General features: G+C 33.5%; 2 protein-coding genes and 3 long non-coding RNA genes across 8 annotated transcripts; all 5 read right to left on the bottom strand.

Moving 5' to 3' along the window:
* Positions 1-1439: 1439 nt before the first annotated feature.
* LOC146937765 (uncharacterized) lies at positions 1440-5544 on the bottom strand. Its single transcript, XM_085749515.1, has 4 exons — positions 5477-5544; positions 3474-4158; positions 2177-3341; positions 1440-1945 (listed from the first exon to the last, which is right to left on the bottom strand). Exons 1-4 carry the CDS (start codon positions 5542-5544, stop codon positions 1440-1442), a joined length of 2424 nt encoding a protein of 807 aa, XP_085605641.1.
* A 2720-nt stretch (positions 5545-8264) lies between these two features.
* LOC146937763 (uncharacterized) lies at positions 8265-12509 on the bottom strand. The gene is made up of 2 exons (XR_015031035.1): positions 12391-12509; positions 8265-8522 (listed from the first exon to the last, which is right to left on the bottom strand). It is a non-coding gene; the product is annotated as an uncharacterized LOC146937763 (long non-coding RNA).
* On the bottom strand, positions 9169-12235 carry LOC146937764 (protein FAR-RED IMPAIRED RESPONSE 1-like). Of its 3 annotated transcripts, XM_085751903.1 has the most exons (4): positions 12015-12235; positions 9750-11852; positions 9585-9650; positions 9169-9474 (listed from the first exon to the last, which is right to left on the bottom strand). In XM_085751903.1, exons 2-4 carry the CDS (start codon positions 11844-11846, stop codon positions 9442-9444), a joined length of 2196 nt encoding a protein of 731 aa, XP_085608029.1. In that variant the 5' UTR covers positions 11847-11852; positions 12015-12235; the 3' UTR covers positions 9169-9441. The 3 variants fall into 3 exon arrangements, with proteins under 3 accessions (XP_085608029.1, XP_085608028.1, XP_085608031.1); XM_085751902.1 differs by having other exon boundaries at positions 9750-12235; XM_085751905.1 differs by having other exon boundaries at positions 9566-9650; positions 9750-12231.
* Positions 12510-15333: 2824 nt separating the features above from the next.
* On the bottom strand, positions 15334-16844 carry LOC146937762 (uncharacterized). 2 transcript variants are annotated; one of them, XR_015031034.1, is made up of 2 exons: positions 16647-16844; positions 15334-15720 (listed from the first exon to the last, which is right to left on the bottom strand). It is a non-coding gene; the product is annotated as an uncharacterized LOC146937762 (long non-coding RNA). The 2 variants fall into 2 exon arrangements; XR_015031033.1 differs by lacking the exon at positions 16647-16844 and adding an exon at positions 15852-16639.
* Positions 16845-16960: 116 nt separating this feature from the next.
* LOC146937761 (uncharacterized) lies at positions 16961-19032 on the bottom strand. Its single transcript, XR_015031032.1, has 4 exons — positions 18536-19032; positions 17826-17986; positions 17151-17212; positions 16961-17058 (listed from the first exon to the last, which is right to left on the bottom strand). It is a non-coding gene; the product is annotated as an uncharacterized LOC146937761 (long non-coding RNA).
* Between the last annotated feature and the right edge of the window lie 12 nt (positions 19033-19044).

Genomic DNA, 19044 nt, shown 5'->3' with positions numbered 1-19044 from the left:
ATGTGTGTATATATTCGCGAGGTTGAAGAAATGAGATAAAAAATATTTGGGATCATTAAATGACAACGTGAATAAAAATATTTGTGAGATTGTGATGATTAAACGATATTGAAATTAAATATATAAGTGATAAAAAGATAATAAAATTCCTTTGAAAAAAAGGTAATAAAATCAAATGGAACCTCCTTAAAAAATTAATGGAACGGTTAAAAAAAATAAAGTTAAATGGAAGAAAAAAAACATTTTGAAATATAATATTAAAAAATAAAGAAAAGGTTCCCAGCGTGAGTTGAAAAGAGGTGCTTGTCAAATAAATTGTCGAGAAGTAGTTTTTTAGTAACATTCAACAGCTTCTAGTCAAAGCTCATTCCATTCAATTTTATGCTTTCAAAAAAAGTACTTTTTTTAGTAAGTATTTAATTGATATTGTATTCGGCCTAACTTCTCCTTAAAAATGTAGAGAAGTTTTAAAAAAGTCGGGTCAAAACGATTCCTTAATCTCCCACAACGGCAATGTAGAAGCAACTGAATTTGGGAGGAAAAATTGAAAAATAGCTAAAAATATAAAAATTGGAAAATAATTAAAAGTTATTAAAATATAAAAATTAGAAAATAATTTAAAAAATTGATTAGGGGCAAAAATGGAAATTCATAGGCCAACCCTAAAAAAAAAACTTCCAATAATTAATTTACCAAAATGCCCCTCCTAGGGGCAAAATGGTAAATTCGATGGACATTTATTTTCATATTAGTTATAGAAATTGTATTTTTTAAATAAGTTAAACTAGTCAATCGAAATTGATATTAGAGAGAATCAAACCTGACACATCGAGATGAGAAAGTTTATACTTATTACATATATACACATGAAAAAAAATTTAAAAATATAAATGTTCATTGATTAATTGATCTATTTATTCTGTATTATTTATCAAATACATTAATTATTTCATAAATTTTAAAAATGAGTTTGCTTATATATATATATATATATATATATATATATATATATATATATATATATATATATATATTTTGGTCTAGTAGCCTAGTGGCTAGAGCTCACACAATCAAATGTGGAGAAATGGGGTGTTCGGGGTTCGAACCCCGGCCCCTGCATAAATGCTTATATATTTAATATTAGAGAGAGAACGTAAATATACCATTATAATTTATAATTAACTTATATATGTGTATATTAATAAATCAAATTAACTCATCGAAGTTTTTTTTTTTTTACGGGAAGATAGCTCATTTCATTTCATCCAAAATAATAAAGTCAATACAATAGGGAGGATGATTAAAAATACTGGGACTAGCATGTAATATAGACGCTCAAGCAAGATTATGAGCGACTCTATTAGCTTGTCTCCTAACATAAACTGGAGCATAAGTAGCATTAGAATAAAGTAACGCCCTACAATTAGAGAGTAAACTTCCTATTTATTAACATATGGGCTAGTAGTAAGGACAACATTCACAACAAGCTGACAATCCATTTCAAAAACAACGCGGTTGAGACCAAGATCGAGAGCAATTTGGAGGGCTTGTTGTAGAGCAGTAGCTTCACCCTCAGGTGCGGTTGAAATAGAGGGAAAAACCATTGAGTGAGCTTGGATAAGATGTCCAAGGCTGTCTCGGAAACAGATACCAACACCAAATTTTAGACCATCTTGGAGTAGCTGGCTGCAAAGTATCATTGGGACAGTTGCGTAATCTTGAACAGTATCCAACGCTTGTACACAAGATGCTTGTGCACTGACTGGTTTTTGTTCCCATAAACAAGCATTGCGCGCACACCAAATACTCCATAATATAGCTACAAATCCAGCACGATTTTCCACTTCAAGCGATCTAAGGATGGCAAACATAATAGAGGAAAAACTACCATTTGACGTCATGTATGATGCTATCGTACCCCAAAGTTTCGCTGCTTTCCAACAATCTGTAGCAAATTTACAATGCATAAACAAGTGCATTTCATCTTCCAAGTCACGATTGCAAACCACGCAAGTTGATTGGCAATGGACTCCACGACTTTGCAAATTAGACCTTGTAGGTAAACAGCAGCGAAGCAATCTCTAGCAACAATGTTTAATTTTTGGCGGAACACACAATGTCCATATCAACTTTCAATCCCCTGAGACATGATAGTTTGACCGTTGGTCTGAAATACTCACGCACATCTTATACGCAGATTTAACCGTGTATGAGCCATTAGGTGAAGCATTCCATATTATCGTATCAGAGTGAGTTCGAGAGTGCAAAGGCAACTTACAAATATCATATGTGTCTTGTTTGTTCATTATAGAAGCAATAAAGTCACGATTCCAAGTGTTGGTTGCTGGATTGAAAAGTTGAGATACAGTCAGATTGATGAGATTGCTTGCCGGTAATGTGGTAGGCCGCAAATTCTGAGGAGTGCGGATCCATGGGTCTTTCCAGACATTAATATCATTACCATCACTGATTTTCCACCTATAACCAAGGGATAACATCGGAATAGTGCTCCAAATACTCCTCCACGTGAAACTTGGACTATGACCAATAGTGGCGCCCAAAAACCCGCTTCTAGGGAAATATTTAGCTTTGAGAACTTTAGCGAGGAGAGAGGAAGAGTTTTTGAGGAGCTTCCATCCTTTTTTACCTAGCATGGCAAGGTTAAAACCTTCAAGGTCGCGAAAGTTAAGACCACCGTGATCCTTACAAGTAGTCATCTTATCCCAGTTTAACCAATTAATACTTCTACCACTATTCTTCTTCGAACCCCAATAAAATGAATTCATCATGCGCTCTATTTCTTCCCCAAATGAGGTAGGGAGAAGAAAAGCGCTCAAACAGTAAGTAGGTATAGATTGGGCAATTGACTTTAGGAGCACTTCCTTACCTGCACGTGAAAGAGATCGAGCATTCCAATTTTGGATATTTTTCCAGATACGTTCTTTGATAAAAGTGAATATTGATTTTTTGTCTCTTCCTACCATAGATGGGAGGCCAAGATACTTATCGTGCCCCATCATTTCCACAACACCTAAGAGATGAATAATATTGTTTCGGAGAGTCAAATTTGTATTCCGACTGAAAGCGATGGAGGATTTCTGATAGTTAATAGCTTGGCCACTAGCAGTCTCATAAGTATCCAGAATATTGAGGGTTGTCACTTCAGAGATAATAGCCTTACTGAAAAGAAAACTCTCGTCCGCGAAGAGGAAATGGGTAATCGATGGACTCCTCCGACAGATGCGAGTGTCGTGGATAAGACCGATATTCTCGTGGTGCCTGATGTAAGAACTAAAACCATCTGAACAAATAATATAGAGATAAGGGGAAAGGGGATCCCCCTAGAGAATACCACAAAGGGGAGTAATAGGTCCTACACGATCGTTGTTGACAAGCGCATGATAGTTGACAGAGGAGACACATTGCATGATCCAACTGATCCAAATATTTGAAAAACCCATTTTTTCCATCACCGCTTGTAGATAACTCCACTTGACCCTGTCAAAGGCTTTACTAACATCAAGCTTTAGGGCAATATTTCTTTCATTACCTCTGGTCTTGCATTTCATATAGTGAAGAACTTCTAAAGCAGTGAAAGCGTTGTCAAGAATGTCTCTACCAGGGACAAAAGCAGCCTGAGAATCAGAGATGCATTTATGGAGGATTTGTTTGAGCCGATTGGCAAGGACTTTTGAGAGAATCTTGTAGATGATGTTGCAAAGTGAAATGGGACGAAGGTCCTTCATGCTCCCTGGATGGTCCACTTTTGCAATTAAAGCAATGTTAGTATCATTTAAAGTAGGAGGGAAGCTACCGTCATCAAGCCATGAACAACAAGCTTCATAAATTTCTGTGCCAATAAGGGGCCAAAACTTTTGAAAGAAACCTGGATTAAGACCATCAGGTCCTGGTGATTTGTCGGGGTGCATAGAAAAAACAGCTTGTCTGAATTCTTCTTCCTTAAAAGGAGCCGTTAGAGAACTATTATCTTGAGGAGAAATACATTGAGGGATAGTAGCAATAATAGGTGAATAATCTCCATCGCTAGGTGTGTAAAGATTACAGAAATTGTCTTGGGCAATGCTACACAAACCAGCTTTTAATACTGTTTCTCTTGCGCCTTGCACTCGCGAAGTTAGCACACACAAATAATCGAACCTAAAATTTTAAAAGCAGCTAGCACACTTTAAATTTTCAAGTCAACATCATCGAATCGACTGTATACTTATTTGTGACATAGTGTGAAGTACTATCAAACTTTGTTGATTTTATTGAAATATGAAATTAACTTTTAGTGAAATATCTTCACAACCTCATTTTCAATATCTACTATTCAAACATGAGATTTTTACTTCGAAGATCTCAACTTAGATCTGAACACAATCAATCAAAACATTCAAAATTGTCTCATCAATTAATATTTTTAAAACAATCAAACTAAATTAAAATTAATAAAAAGAAATAAAGCAGGTGATGCACGTATGTAAAAACTACTTGTCTCCATCTCGTTGCCGACCTCTCCGTGGATGAGTCAATATCCATCATGCAACCGTCGTCATCGTTGAGATTAACTTCTACCACCACGACAACATTAAGTATTATTGAGTTGATTCCACGTGAATATTGGTATTTAACTATGTGTGCATGTGCATTTTTAATGCGTGTAATATTATTATATTTTATACACGGTGATTCCAAGTGAATAACTTTTTTGGCATTCTTTATTTTATGTTTCTATTTCCATTAACTTTATAAGGAATAACTTAGTTAAGATTTATCACAACATGTGACACTGCCTTGTTCTAACTTCCTCCTTTTCTGTGTGCGCCAACGATAATAATAATATAAGTTAATAATAATAGAATAAGTAAATAGTACTATCCTATAAGTATAATTCAGATTTTAACCAAACTCAGAGGATAAAAAAAATGTTAAAGAGTGTCCTTGAAACATTGGTTAAGAGAACATAAATAGAAAAAACAATAACTAGTGAAATTGCCTTAAAAGTAAAGTAAATAGTGAAATATTTTCCAAAAAATAAAAAAATAAATTCAAGAATGAACTAGGCGCAGGCATAACCATATATAATGTATAGGGGACCAATAGAGAAAAACAAATGCATGAATGCAACTTACTTTATAAGTGAATCCAAGAATGGCTTTGAGAAAAGCATGTTATATATTTGAGTGGTCCTCCTTTGTGAAATACCACAACATATTTATTATAAATTAATTAATTGGATGGTGTTGTTACGTGATGAGAATATTGATTTGCTAAATTGTCCTTTTAGAGTGATAGAGAAGTCTACAGCTATGTTTTGCATGTGATTCACTAATAGTTGCTATTTTTATCCTTTATAAGCGCTAATCAATTATTGTAGTTTATTACCTTTTCTGAACTTATACCACCCTTTCCAATGATTTGTTTATTTGAAAAATGTATATTTTGCTTCTTCCGTTTTTGTTTCAAAAGTTACATTTGGTTGGTTAATTGGCTAGGTGGTGAATTTAGAAGTTGTTCTGTTCCAACACTACGCTGCGCCATCTTTTGAGCTATTATTCATTTTAGATGTTGATTCTTTCGTATTTTGTCTGTTATATATATAAGCGTCTCGTTAGATTAAGGAGTGTTAGTGTTGTATATAAATTATTACTTGCCTCGATTCTCATGTAATACATGGTGTATCGAAACAGTTTCCCCAAGTGGAAGCTAAGAGAGAGTTTACGAGTTCGATACACACAGTCGACGCTAATAACCCTTCATCATAGATGTCTGAGGGGTGTTGTCGGACCAAGGTTTGTGGATTTTGATCAACAAATCCTCTTGTTCCTCTAGGGAATTGAACTTGCAGACACCCCGACAATTAAACAAGAGTGTGTCAAATATGAGGCTTTTAGTGTAGAAAAGTGAGCACATATGAAGAAGCTATGAGTTAGCTAGCCTTTACAATGGTTGGTTATAGGGTTTTAGGATCCAAAATCCAAATTAGGAAAACTGTCTCTTTGGACAATTGTAAGAAGATTAGCGAGCAAGTAGGATCTACTACCAAGATCCCTTTGGGAGGCCCTGATTCAGTGCATTTAGGGCGAGTGTATGCGATTGAATGTGTACTGGCTAGTGACTTGTGATGACCGATCCGTTGAGGAATTGGATATAGTCCAAATCCGAGATAGAACGACTTATGGATGAATGATTCAAATAAAAATTATGTAAGGAAAAAAGGATTTAATGACTATGAAAGTAGTTCTACATATGTTATGCTGGTATAGATATAATTATATATCGTCATCACCAATAATGAATTGATACAAGTGATAATGATTTTGAGACCCAAAGAAATTAGTCAAAACTAAACCACTTTGTATCTATGACATATGTTAAACAAAATTTACTCATGTTACCATGTTTTATATTATTTTGAGATATATGCTCAACAATCTACGTAATAAAATGTAATTGGATGCATATGTAAAGCGTTCTTTCTTACACTAGAATTCCTAATATTTGAGATTACAATGTCATCCGATTATGCAATAACTATATTTTATGGTTTAAACTGATCTTAATTAAGTTAACAACTTGTCTTCATTCATGGAAATTATAGCAACAACTACCGTTGGATCGCAAAAAGATCTTAATGGGTCCATGACACCAAGGTCCAACACATGAGCTTATCATATTTTGGAATTTCATCTCGTTCGACAAAAAAAGAAAAAAAAAACTTTTGGTATTAATTTTTTTGGTATTAATTTTTTTTTTTGAAGAAGCTAAACTAACCAACCCAAATTAGCATCGGGAGAAGAATCGAACCTAAAATTTTGAGGAAGAGCACACTACAAGGTCCCACCCAAAAACTTTTAGTATTAATTTGATCAGGTTGTTGAAATTGAAATTTGAATCAAAACGAAAAATAATAGAATTCATAAATGAGAGGAATAAATCAATCAATAAAGGGGTTGTTGAAATATCACATGTGCTTCAGTAACAACATTGTCCACTAATAATCATTCCCTAATAACATCAATTTTTCTTATATGCATATGAGCAGATTACTCAGTATGTTTTGGTTTCATGGTAGCGAGATTAAAAGTGATTTGAGACATAAAATTGATTTTGAAATTTTCAACTGACGTTATTGAAATTGGTTTTATCTTTAAAATTTATTGTCAACTCATGTTTAAATTAATGTATTTAAACAAAAATCATCACATATTCAATTAATTTTTAACTAAAATCAATTCACTCAAAATTAATTTGTGTTACCGCATAATGAACTACTAATTTGACACTTAGTAAATGATGTATTTTTGTCAAGTAATATTGGTCAGAAATTCATCTCTTACATAAGGTGACCGAGATTCAAACATTTATCCTTATATATATATATATATACACACACACACATTTACATATACCAACTGAACTAATCTCTATAGGATAAATGATATCTTCTATATTAGTTACCACTAACTACGTTTAGTAATTTAGTTATTAATGCCAAAGGGTAAATATACAAGTTTAACGAATTGTAAAGGAAAGTCTGGTTGATTAGGACCCTGCAACAATTGTCCCTTTTTTCTTTGCAACAATTGTCCTTTAAAAAGTTGATTATTAAAATTGCTTTATATCTTGTCATTTATTGTCTATTTTGGTTAAGAGTTGAAAATAACGTAATTAAGGGTGGGGAAAAGGTTTTCTCAATGAAACTTACCTGCACTTGAAGTCATGATACTAATGATTTGTGACAACAAATTGGGCACTGATAAAAACTTCTTTCTCAATTGCTAACGAGGACGCATGTATCTCATGCACAGAATTAGTTTCCTCTAGACGATTTTAGGTAGAATTTAACTCATGCATTAACGGACTGTCATTTATATCCGTTCGAATATTTTAGGTGATTTTATTCATTATAAAAAACCATCATTTATGTCTAACTTCTTTATTTTTTAGGTGATTTTACCATATCTAACACAAGAGCTGTTCTTACATAGTCACAAACCCAAATCATATAAACGATGGTTTTTTTATTAGTTAACAGAGTAAACAATTTTATACATTAGTGCGTCAAAATTATTGTTCTTTTAATCACCAATTATCTCGGACAGCCTTTTTTGCGTTCGGGCATGCCCATATTCAGCGACCTACTAGATGTTGGATTAACACTACAAGAAATTTGTCATTTAGCAACGGCAGAAACCGTTGGTAAAGGTCCAAAAAACCGTTTATATATTTGCAATACTTTTCTATTACACTGCATAAAATTTAAGGCAACATCAAAGAAAATTTCAATTATATTATCAAAGTAGGAAGTCTTACAAACATATCAAAGTAATGTCAATTATATATAACAACAAACACCAAAATAAATACTACGTCGACAAAAAAGCACTAGATGCGCACAAACATATCCTAGATAAAAACAATTTATAATCTTCCTCTCTTCCATCTTGATCATTGCATCGACTTGAAGAATTTGTCTGGTTTGGATCACGGTTTGGAGCACTAGCAGCATCTATGCCCTATTAAAAATAAAAGAAAATATGTTACAAGCTTAACTTAATACATGTTATCATAATATTCTAAATCTGAACTCGAAGAGTGAAATATCAAGAGGACTGCTAGCATCAGTCGCTTCCTCAATTGCTTTTCAACACTTTCCCGTACAAATCGCCACGTCACCTTATTTTTCAATGCCTTTACTTGCTACCGGATGAAACGGTTGAGTTGCTGACTGCTTCAATTGCATTTATTTTTTATTTTATTTCACTTATCTTTTTTGTTTTTTTTCCGTTGAAGAATTCAACACCACCTCTCACCTCATATAAAGACAAAAGAATCATTTTAATTCTTTCCCACCTTCTCTCGATGAAAAATATGAAACACTTAGCTACCATTTTATTTCATCTCATCTCATGTAAGACAAAACATTCCTTCTCCAAACTCACAATCAGTACCCAAAAAAAATTGAAACCAACCACTTTTTTTTTTATTTTCTCACCTCTTAACATACACATATTACATGCATATAACAGTATACCTCACGAAACAAAAATTGGAGCCACTCTAGTATATTTTGATTGACCATCATCTACTACAGTAGAATTAAAAAATCCAACAAGAGTTCAAAGGAGGATAAACATGCTTTCAATTAATTTTTAAGGAGATAAATATGAACAGCAAAAATACTCATAAATCATAATAGGATAACAAATGTAACTTAGGATCCAATCCTTTAACACAACAAAACTATAAAGTTAAACCAATGAAAACATCTTTTAGTCTTAAATGAAACATAAACAGGCTCATATAAACTTAGGAGAGTATTGCTGAGTAAAACTAAAAATTTAAAAATAAATATCTTGAAGATTCTTCAACTCCTTGAACTCTACTGTTTTGGCTGACAAATGAGCAGAAAATGGGAGATAATTAGCAGGGTACTCAAAGTGCAGCCACTGATGTTGATAAAGTCACCTACATAATCACATAACATTGCTTCATCAGTACTCAAATGTGAAAATGGGAGATAATTTGCCTGAGAAATGAAATATATAAAGTCACCTACATGATATGAACTTTTATACCATTGATGTTGATGCAGCCACAACTTCATCAGTGACAGACATTGCTTCTTTTTCAACGATTGCAGCCTTCATTTTCACATAATCACATAACAAAAATCACAACAATAAGAAATCATGTTAAATAATAATATGTTAAGAAAGTTTGATAAAATATTAAATTCCAACCTTTTTCACGCTACCAGCAGATGTTCTCTTTCGACCTCTTTCAATGCCGCTCTTTATTCTTTTCGGTGCCCCTTTTGTTTTCGAAACTTGAGGATCAAGTAGTTTCTTGTCAAGCAAAGTGCTCTTCCTGCTATTTTCTGGGCTATTTTTTAAGGATCGGTTAAGGAATGCACATTGTTTCAAGGCCTCTTCCAGTGCATGACATGCAAAGTTATAACTCTCATTAGTTAATGATCCTTCCTCCAACAATTGAGAGACCTTCGGATACAAACGATCATATCTCTCCTTCTTCGAACAAATATCTTCATTAATATTTCTTTTATGATGCCGACTTCTGATATCCTTTGTCCATCTTTTCAATATGTAGTGTGATGGGACAACAAAGATACCACTATATTGGAGGGCCATCAATGAATGTCTACAAAGATACCCATTATACTCAAACAAACGACATATGCAAGAAATTTCCTCTTTCGATGCATCCCACTCTACAACAAATTCTTCCCTATTTCCGAAGTCGAATATTGTAAAAGAGGTGAGCTGACTATCTTCGTTCCTTTTCCTGAGATGACATCCAGATAATCCCGTAATTTCAACTTGGAACTTTTTGAATACTTCATGTGTATAAATCATTGACATTTGCTTCTCAAAAGGTGATGGAGTTTTAAGGACTGGTTGTTTATGCCATGTATTAAAATCAGCATGCATTTCTGCTTCTTCCCTATCTTCCAAAGCAACTTCATATTTTTCAACAAATTCTTTCAATGTAGTTTTCTTGCCTACATATTTGTCAAAAAAAGAGTTGATGCTCTCTGATCTTTGAGTTGTTGACATGCCACCGAAAAAAGTATCTTTCATGTAAACAGGAACCCAATGTTTACGTTCTTCATATAAAGACTGAATCCACCCATCCTCTAAGTCTGATAGTTGAAATTTCTCTACCATTTCTGCCCATTTAACTTCAAACTGTTCTATTGACAGAGACTTGTATATGCATGCGTCAAAATATCCCATGAAATCTTCATTATTTCTTATTACATGACCAAGCTTCTCAGGCACCTTTCTAAGTATATGCCAAAGACAAAAACGATGTCGGGTATTTGGAAATACCTCTTCAATAGCCACTTTCATTGATCTGTCTTGGTCAATTATCATTGCATTTGGAGGTTTCCCACCCATTGCCTTAAGCCATGTTTTCATCAACCATTTGAAAGTCTCAGAGGTCTCATTTGCTAGTAATGCACAACCGAGTAATCTTGACTGGAAGTGATTATTCACACCAATGAATGGAGCAAATGGCATTTTATATTTGTTTGTGATATATGTGGTATCAAAGGAAATCACATCTCCAAACACTTGATAATCATCTCTACCCTTTCCATCCACCCAAAATACATTTTTTACACGACCATCATCATCCAAATCAAATGCATAAAAGAATCTTGAATTTTCTTCTTGCATACGCATAAAATACTCCAGCATTGCATTTGCATCTCCAGATTCTAAATTCAAACGACGGTCCTTATCTAAATAATTTCTAACATCTTTCTCCAAGCAACCAACTTTCTCATATCCTCCGTGTTGTCTGGCCATTGTGGCATAAATTTTGCTTGTTCTCACTCCAACATGTTGCAAAGTTTCAATACAATTCTGCTGAGCTTTATTGATGGTTCTATGGCAAGGAAAATAATGTGCATATGTTGGGAAAAGTTCATGATTGTGATCTTTGATGAAGCCATGGACCACCCATTTTCCATCACATCTTCTTTTAATATGTAAGCCAGCCTCACATTCCACCTTCAAACAAGGACGTGGATTTTGTGCGGTCGACTCTCGCTTTTTCCCATATCGTGTGCAAGCATATTTCACATCAATAAATTCTCTAGAAATTTTTGAACGGCGACTACTTTTAATGGATACACCAAATCCGACACTTTTAGCATATTGAACATAGAAAGAATAAGCATCTTCTTGTGACTCAAATTCCATTCCAAGAGAAGGTTGTTGAACATTGTTAGCCTCTAAATCGCCAACATATGATTCATTATTGACGGTCTCATTTATAACATGTTCTTCATTTTCATCAATGGGTTCCATTAATTCCTAAAATATGTATTCAAATCGTTACAACTAATTATCAATACATGTTGAACAAACATAAAAAACTCAATAAAATATTTTAGAATGATAAAGTGATAGTACCAAATTCATGTTGAACAAACAGGGGAGTCACATGCATGGACAATGAGGAGAACAAAAGCATACCTTAAAAAGTGAAATACTCTTACTCTTTTGTTGGAATTGTGAGAAAAAAAAACACCAAGAAGTGACAGAGTGGTGGTGTTTATCCTTTGGGGACTTTCTGCATGAAATAAAGGCTGAATGGCAGAGCTTCTGATAGTTGAAACAGCGATGTGTGAGATAAGGAAAGAGGAATTCTTAGGCGCGGGAAAATGCTTGTCGTTTGGGATATCCATTAAAAAAAAATAAAAACAATTAAATGTGTTGATTTTGGTGAACCGATAACCAAGTCAGAAGTTAAAAGAATAGTATGACGTGGACCACTAAATGAGGGAGTGGATAAAGAGAGTGTCAAAGCGCCTGATGCTAGCATTACTCAAATATCAATTATATAATATACCTGTTTTACAGCTTGTAAAATAACATTCAAATCTTCTTCAGAAAATCGATTTTGTATCACTGACATTATATTTTCCAAAAACATATTTGTCCTGTAACGCCCTCCTTTTTATTTAATTATTTTAATTAGTTTTAGAATATATTTATATATTTATATGATGTATATGAGGGATATATGATTTGTTGAGATTAGATGTCTTTTTTATAATTTAGTTAATATATTTTGTTGAGTGATATTTTGTTATGTTATATATTGGTATTTACTAGCATGATATATTTGTTAATTGTTATAGATATATATATTTGTTATTTGGTGTATTATTATATATTTAGTAGAGAAATGTTATTTATTAGAATATGAGGATTATTAGTGTGAGTGGATTTGTGGGTTAGAATAGAAAGAAGAGTAAATTGTTGGGCCTAAATAGATTTGGGAAGAATATTTTAGTATTATAAATAGAGAAGCTTAGGTTAGAAAGAGTTTACCCTAAAACCGCTGTTTTGGAAAAAAGGAGAACAAGAAAGAAGAGAAGAGAAGAGAAAAGTCAAGAGAAGAGGAGAATACCTTAGGAAAGAAGAACGCTGCTGCTGATTCAGGAATTAATCTAAGGTAAGGGTGAGACTATCTTGCTTTAATATTAAGTTGTAAATCATTAGATTACATCTAACAAAGTTGGGGAGAGTTTGTGAGATTAAGAGGATTAGAGTTTTGAGTGAAGAATTGAGGATTAATGGATGAAAATTGTTAGATTGATGTAGAAACTGTGAACAGTCCTTAGATAATCCGTAGAATGATTATTGGAATAGTTTTGAGGTTTAAAACATATGATTAGATGAGAAGTCGGTGAGTTTAAGAATTAGGGTTTATGAGCTATTTTGATGATTAGATGATGAAGAACCGTAGAATTGATGAGAGAATCATGAACAAACATTAGATATCCTATAGGAATGTTATTAGAAGTAGTTTGATGGTTAGAAACATGAGAATGGATGAAAAGTTGAGATTCTGAGAAAAAGTGATTTTAAGTGTTTTTGTGAAATAAGTGATTCTAGGATAAGCTATTTTAGAGATTTAAAAATATGATTTTTCCAGTGAAATATGATAGGATTTGTCGAATAGAACGCGTAGGCGAAAACGGAATCGGATTCGGAGTAACGGCTAGGTTTTTACGGACGAAACGGTGAAACCGAAAAAATGGGAGTGCACAGAGCTGCGTCGCAGGTGGGCTACTGCCTTCCCACGCTTGGGCGCAGTTTTCCACGCCTGGGCGCAGCAAGGCAGCCCCTCATGGGTGACTGCTTGTTGTGTTTTCGTTGCGTGCTTTCAGAACTTCGATTGTTGCGTTCTTGTGTCTTTTTCACCCCTTTCCGTGTTGAATTAGCTTTCGGTGTAAACATAAAAGTTATAGGTATTTGAGTTAGCTTTCTAATGGTTTTGGTTTGACATGAAAATGATTCATAGTTTTTGAGTTATGATGAAAATAATCCAAGTGGGTCTTCAGAAAACTTTAAGAAAACTTAGCATAACTAATCCCAAGTTAGTCCAAAAACTTATGGTTGGTTTCCCAACTTCAACTTAAGTATTAGGGATTTAGTTGAGGTGTTTTATGAGTATTTGGCTTATGTCTCATTGATCAAACTTGATTTGCTTTTGAAGAATGTTTTGGACTTTGATATGAATGTAATTGATTAATGTATATGTGGTTATTGTTGTTGATATGTTGGAATACATTATGTGAGTATTGTATGATACATAATATTATGATGTTCTATGATGTTAAGTTGATATGATTCATTTCTTATTGATGATATGATATTCTAGCACTGTTATATGCTGCAATTGTTGTTGTTTGTTGCTGCTGAATCTTAGTGAAGATGTATAAGTCGGTCTAAGTTGTCATGATTTAAGAAGTTGTCCATTTTAATGGAATTGTATAAGATGTTCGCGTTGTTGTCCAAGTTGTGGGAAGATTGAGTCGTTGCATAGTCAGTGATGGGGGCTTAATGCCCGACAGGTTCTTTATGACCTTAGCGATGGATGCTTAATGCCCGACAGGTTCTTTATGACCTTAGCGATGGGGTCTTAATGCTCGACAGGTTCTATATGACCTCAGCGATGGGGGCTTAATGCCCGACAGGTCCAAATATGACCTTAGCGAAAGGGGGCTTAATGCCCTGGTGGTACCACATGCATATTGAAGTTGTATAAGTTGTTGATGAAGATGTTGTTGCATTGTAGAGTCGTCATAACTTATATTTGATGATGATTTAATGATGATGTTTGTTTAAGAAGTTGATTACGAACTTAATTATGAAGTTGTTTTCGATAAATGATATGCTTTGATAATGATACTTATGTGAAATACATGATGATGCTTATGATTATATTTGGTGTTAGATGTTGATGCTTATGATCATTATATGTTTTGATGTTTGTGATTAATATATGTGTTAATGTTTGTAATTAATATTTGATGATGTATGCTGATGTTTATGAATTAGTAATTGATGTTATATGATGATGTTTACGTCTATAATTAAGATGATATAAGATGAAGTGTATAACTAATGTAGGAGATTAATGATGCTAGTTAATGGAGTATAAGATATGTTAATGATGTTTAAGTTGTTGAATGTACTTTATATGATTTATATGTTTAATATTATTGTTTGGGAAATCTCACCCCTTCTGCTTGAAAATGTTGCCCTTCGTATGGGTAACTTGCAGGTAATAAAGACTAGAAGTGTTCGTGAGTGGACTCCTCACTTGTGTCTAGGTGCTCTGATACGTAACGGGATGTGACTTACTTTCATATCTATTCCTTACGTGTCTTTTATGAACTTTTTATGAATAAGTATTGAACCAAATTATGAAATTTTCTGATAAGGCCTGCGTGCCAAGACTTTATTCATGTCGAACTATTTCCGCTGCGTATTTCCAGACTTTTATGATGTTGAACGTGGAAGGATATTTATTAATATCTATTTTATGACTTTAAAGTAGTATGTGACATTCCGTTTATGATTTAAATACTCTGATTTAATATGAAATTTTATGTTGGGAAAACGGGGTGTTACATGTCCTGTCTTGAGTTTCTAGCATTTTCTCTTGACTTTCTCGCATTTTCTGAAGTTCATCCCTCAATTCTTGATTTTCAGACAAAGAAGCTTTTGAATTCTTACGTTTGGGAATATTGCCTATACAATGCACATGTCCCCTCTTTTCAGCTCCTTTTACTTTGGAATAAATGTCATTCTTCCAAGACATAATACTTTGTGTCTTTTGGACTGACTGAGAAGTTTCAGCCTCATTATGTTTGTTTAGTTCTTCCTGAAAAAACAGAAAAGAAAAGGGGGAAAAGAATAAACAGAAGAGCTAAATGTCAAATTGGTCCAGAAGAAACAAGATGAATAAAAATCACATATGCAAGGTCACTTTTATGTTAATACAATCCCACTCACCTGCAAAATTTTCTTTCCCCGTTCCCACAAAAGTAGCCACACATAAAACACATTCCAACACATACATAGCCACTCAACCAACAAATTTCCTTTCTCCATTCCCTCAAACAAGGCCGCACATAAAACACAACAATTGAACTAGTTTGAATTCTTACAATCAATTCAGAATTCAGAACTCAAACACAAAAATCTTGCAGCAATTGTTATAAGGCTTAAATGTACTTTTGGCCCTCTATGTTTGCCGTCGTAGCAATTTTGGTCCCCTAACAAAAAAAAAATGCAATTTTGACCCCCTATTTTTGCCATGTTCAGGGAAATATGCTATTTTGGCCCTTTATTTTTGCAAAAAAGTTGCGATTATGACCCCTTTTTTAGGACACGTGGCAGCTTCTCAGCATTGTTGGGAAAATTAAGGGGTCAAAATTGCATTGTTTTTGTTAGGGGGCCAAAATTGCTACGGTGGCAAACATAAAGGGCCAAAAATGCATTTAAGCCTTGTTATAATCAGAACAGAATTCAGAACAGTTAAAACACAACAACAATTGAAGCAGTTTCAATTCTTAAAATTAGACTTCAGAATTCTAAATCAAACACAACAATCTTGCAGTAATTGTCACAATCAGAACCGAATTCAGAACAATTAAAATAGAATAATTTGAACCAGTTTCAATTCTTATAGTCAGAATTCAGAATTCAATTATGTACAGCAGTCGGGGATCCAATTTCATGAATTTAACATATCATTTCAGTTTAAGTTATAGAATCAAAAGGGGTATGAACGAAAGAAAAGCTTACAATAAATGTTGCAGCATGTTCATTAACAAATGAACCAGCCATCTTTACGAGTACGTGTCGCAATGTAAATCTCCTTGTGCGTGGGTGACACTCCTTTGGCTTTTTCCTTCTAATACCAAACAAACGAAATTATAAGTAATTTGTTTTATAAATACAATTTATTCAATTAAAACTTCGAATATTAACAAACCTTTTAATTGATCATGATTTTGTGGCCTAAACTTCGTATATACCACACCCTTATATCCGTGGCCTAAACGTTTAGACAACGGTTTTACGACTTCAATCCACGATTTTGTGACGTTGCCTAAAGCCAAAAATGTTGTAGTGTCAGTTTTGGGAGACTTCTTGTACCCATACAATGAACATCTTTATATGCTTTATGATTCAGACTATTAATTTTACTTTCTTTCTACAGTTAAAACAACATAATGTTAGTCGAAAGAAGGAACCAAGTTTGAATATTTTTATAATATGACAATATCTCTTTTAAATTTGACTTACTTGTGCTGCTTTGCCATTGCTACAATACTTTAAATTAAGTGAGTGATGAACACAAACTTGCACTAGTATGACGACCATAAAAAATAATAAGTAAAGTCCAATTGCATACAAAAAGCAAAACATTCACTAAACAACCTCACAAATGCAGCAAACAGAGTCAAAGTTACACAGTCACAACTCAAAGTCACACTCAAAGTACACACTCACTGTCACAAACGCAGCAAACAACACACTCAAAGTCACAAACAAAATCAAATTTAAATTACAGTAACTTAAAAGGAAAAAAAAAACAGCTCAAATGTTAATATAATTATATAATGAACAATGAACTATACTTCCTATTAAAGATAACAACATGTTGTTACACATCATACTCTTTAAACCTTCTCAAATCAATGGATAATGACAATTAAAATAAAACTTAAACTCAAAACAATGTTCCAGAGTCATAACAAAACAAGTATATTCTACACAGTTCATACATATACATACATGAACTTTGAAAACACAAGTATATTCTTCATTTTAAGTTTAGAAATTTTTGTTGAAATGATTTTTACTCAATTTTTTATAACAAGTATATTCTACACTATTCATACTTATACATGCACATTGAAAACAAGGCAACAAAAAAAGGAAAACTCAAAACAAAACAAAAAATTATTGTAAACATACCAGCACTTGTGAATCTCTAGCACTTCTCTTAGGATTAGCAGCAGCGAAAACACCTAAAATTGACACCCTTCACACTTCACGACTTTCCCTCCCTCACCAGTAGCAGCATGACAATTTGAAGTTGTGAAGTGGATGGTGTCATTGATACTCCTCCCTGTCGCCTTTGCACCGCCACCACCACCCAAATCAGAATCATAAAAACTCCAAAAACATTGATTGTACGATTCAAAATGTGATTTTGACTACTGTGTATTAGAGTAAAATCAACACTGGTGACGGCGAGGTAGTCACCATCACCTTTCATTCACAAATTAACTATCCAACCATTTAGAACCCTAGAGATAATGAAAGAAAACAGAAAGTTGTGCTCACTGCTAAAAGAATGTCAGCCAAAATCAATAACCCCAAAAATGAATTATGAACAAAATGATGTTTGATTTGAGATAACATTGATTCCAAATTGGTAAATTCTTAGAGAATTGCATTCAGTTTCAATTAAATTCAATAAAAACGAAATAATCAGTAGATTGAATGAAAAAAAAAACTTGGAGATTGTAAAATTCATAAAATATACAATAAAATACTTCTTTCATGCATGGCAACATCAATTCCTTCTAAAATTATACAATAATAAATATATAAAATATGACCTATCAAAATACAAAAAATATACAATAAAAATGACGCACATCACTGTGAAGAAGTAGTACCAAGTATGAGGAAACTGCACAAGCTTTGACAGAAGAGGAAGAGGAAATCGATTTGGGGGTTTTGAGTAGCAAACGATTATGAAGAAACTGATTGAAGAAGAAGGTGATTGGGTTCAGCAATAGATTTGGGGGTTTTGAGCAGGAACAAATTTGGGGGTTTTTTATTTAGAAAGTGATCTGGGGGTTTGTGATTGGATCGATTGAGAGAGGATTTTTGTGCAATTTGGGTTCAATCTGGGTTTTCCCTTACCTCCATTTAACGATTTGAAGAAGAAGGAGATTTGGTTTTATGATTCAGAGGTTTTATGAATCTGGGTTTGTGATGCGATTTTGAGGAGGTTTTGTTTTTTTTTTTTTTTGCGTCTTTGTTGTGTGAAAGAAAGAAAATGGTGGAAATAAGTAAATTAAATTATGGGTGAAAAATTGAACGCGCGCAGTTTGGAGCCAAGTGAATATTTCGTGAAATTTTTGTGCGCTTTTTCTCTCTTAACCCTATAGCAACGACTGTT

This window comes from Medicago sativa, chromosome 3 (genome assembly GCF_051527215.1).
Source record: "Medicago sativa cultivar Bolivia chromosome 3, Bolivia_mono, whole genome shotgun sequence".
In the NCBI taxonomy this organism is placed as follows: Eukaryota; Viridiplantae; Streptophyta; class Magnoliopsida; order Fabales; family Fabaceae; genus Medicago; species Medicago sativa.
The sequence above is the reverse complement of the archived record's forward strand: the minus strand, read 5'-3'. Positions and strand labels throughout refer to the sequence as shown.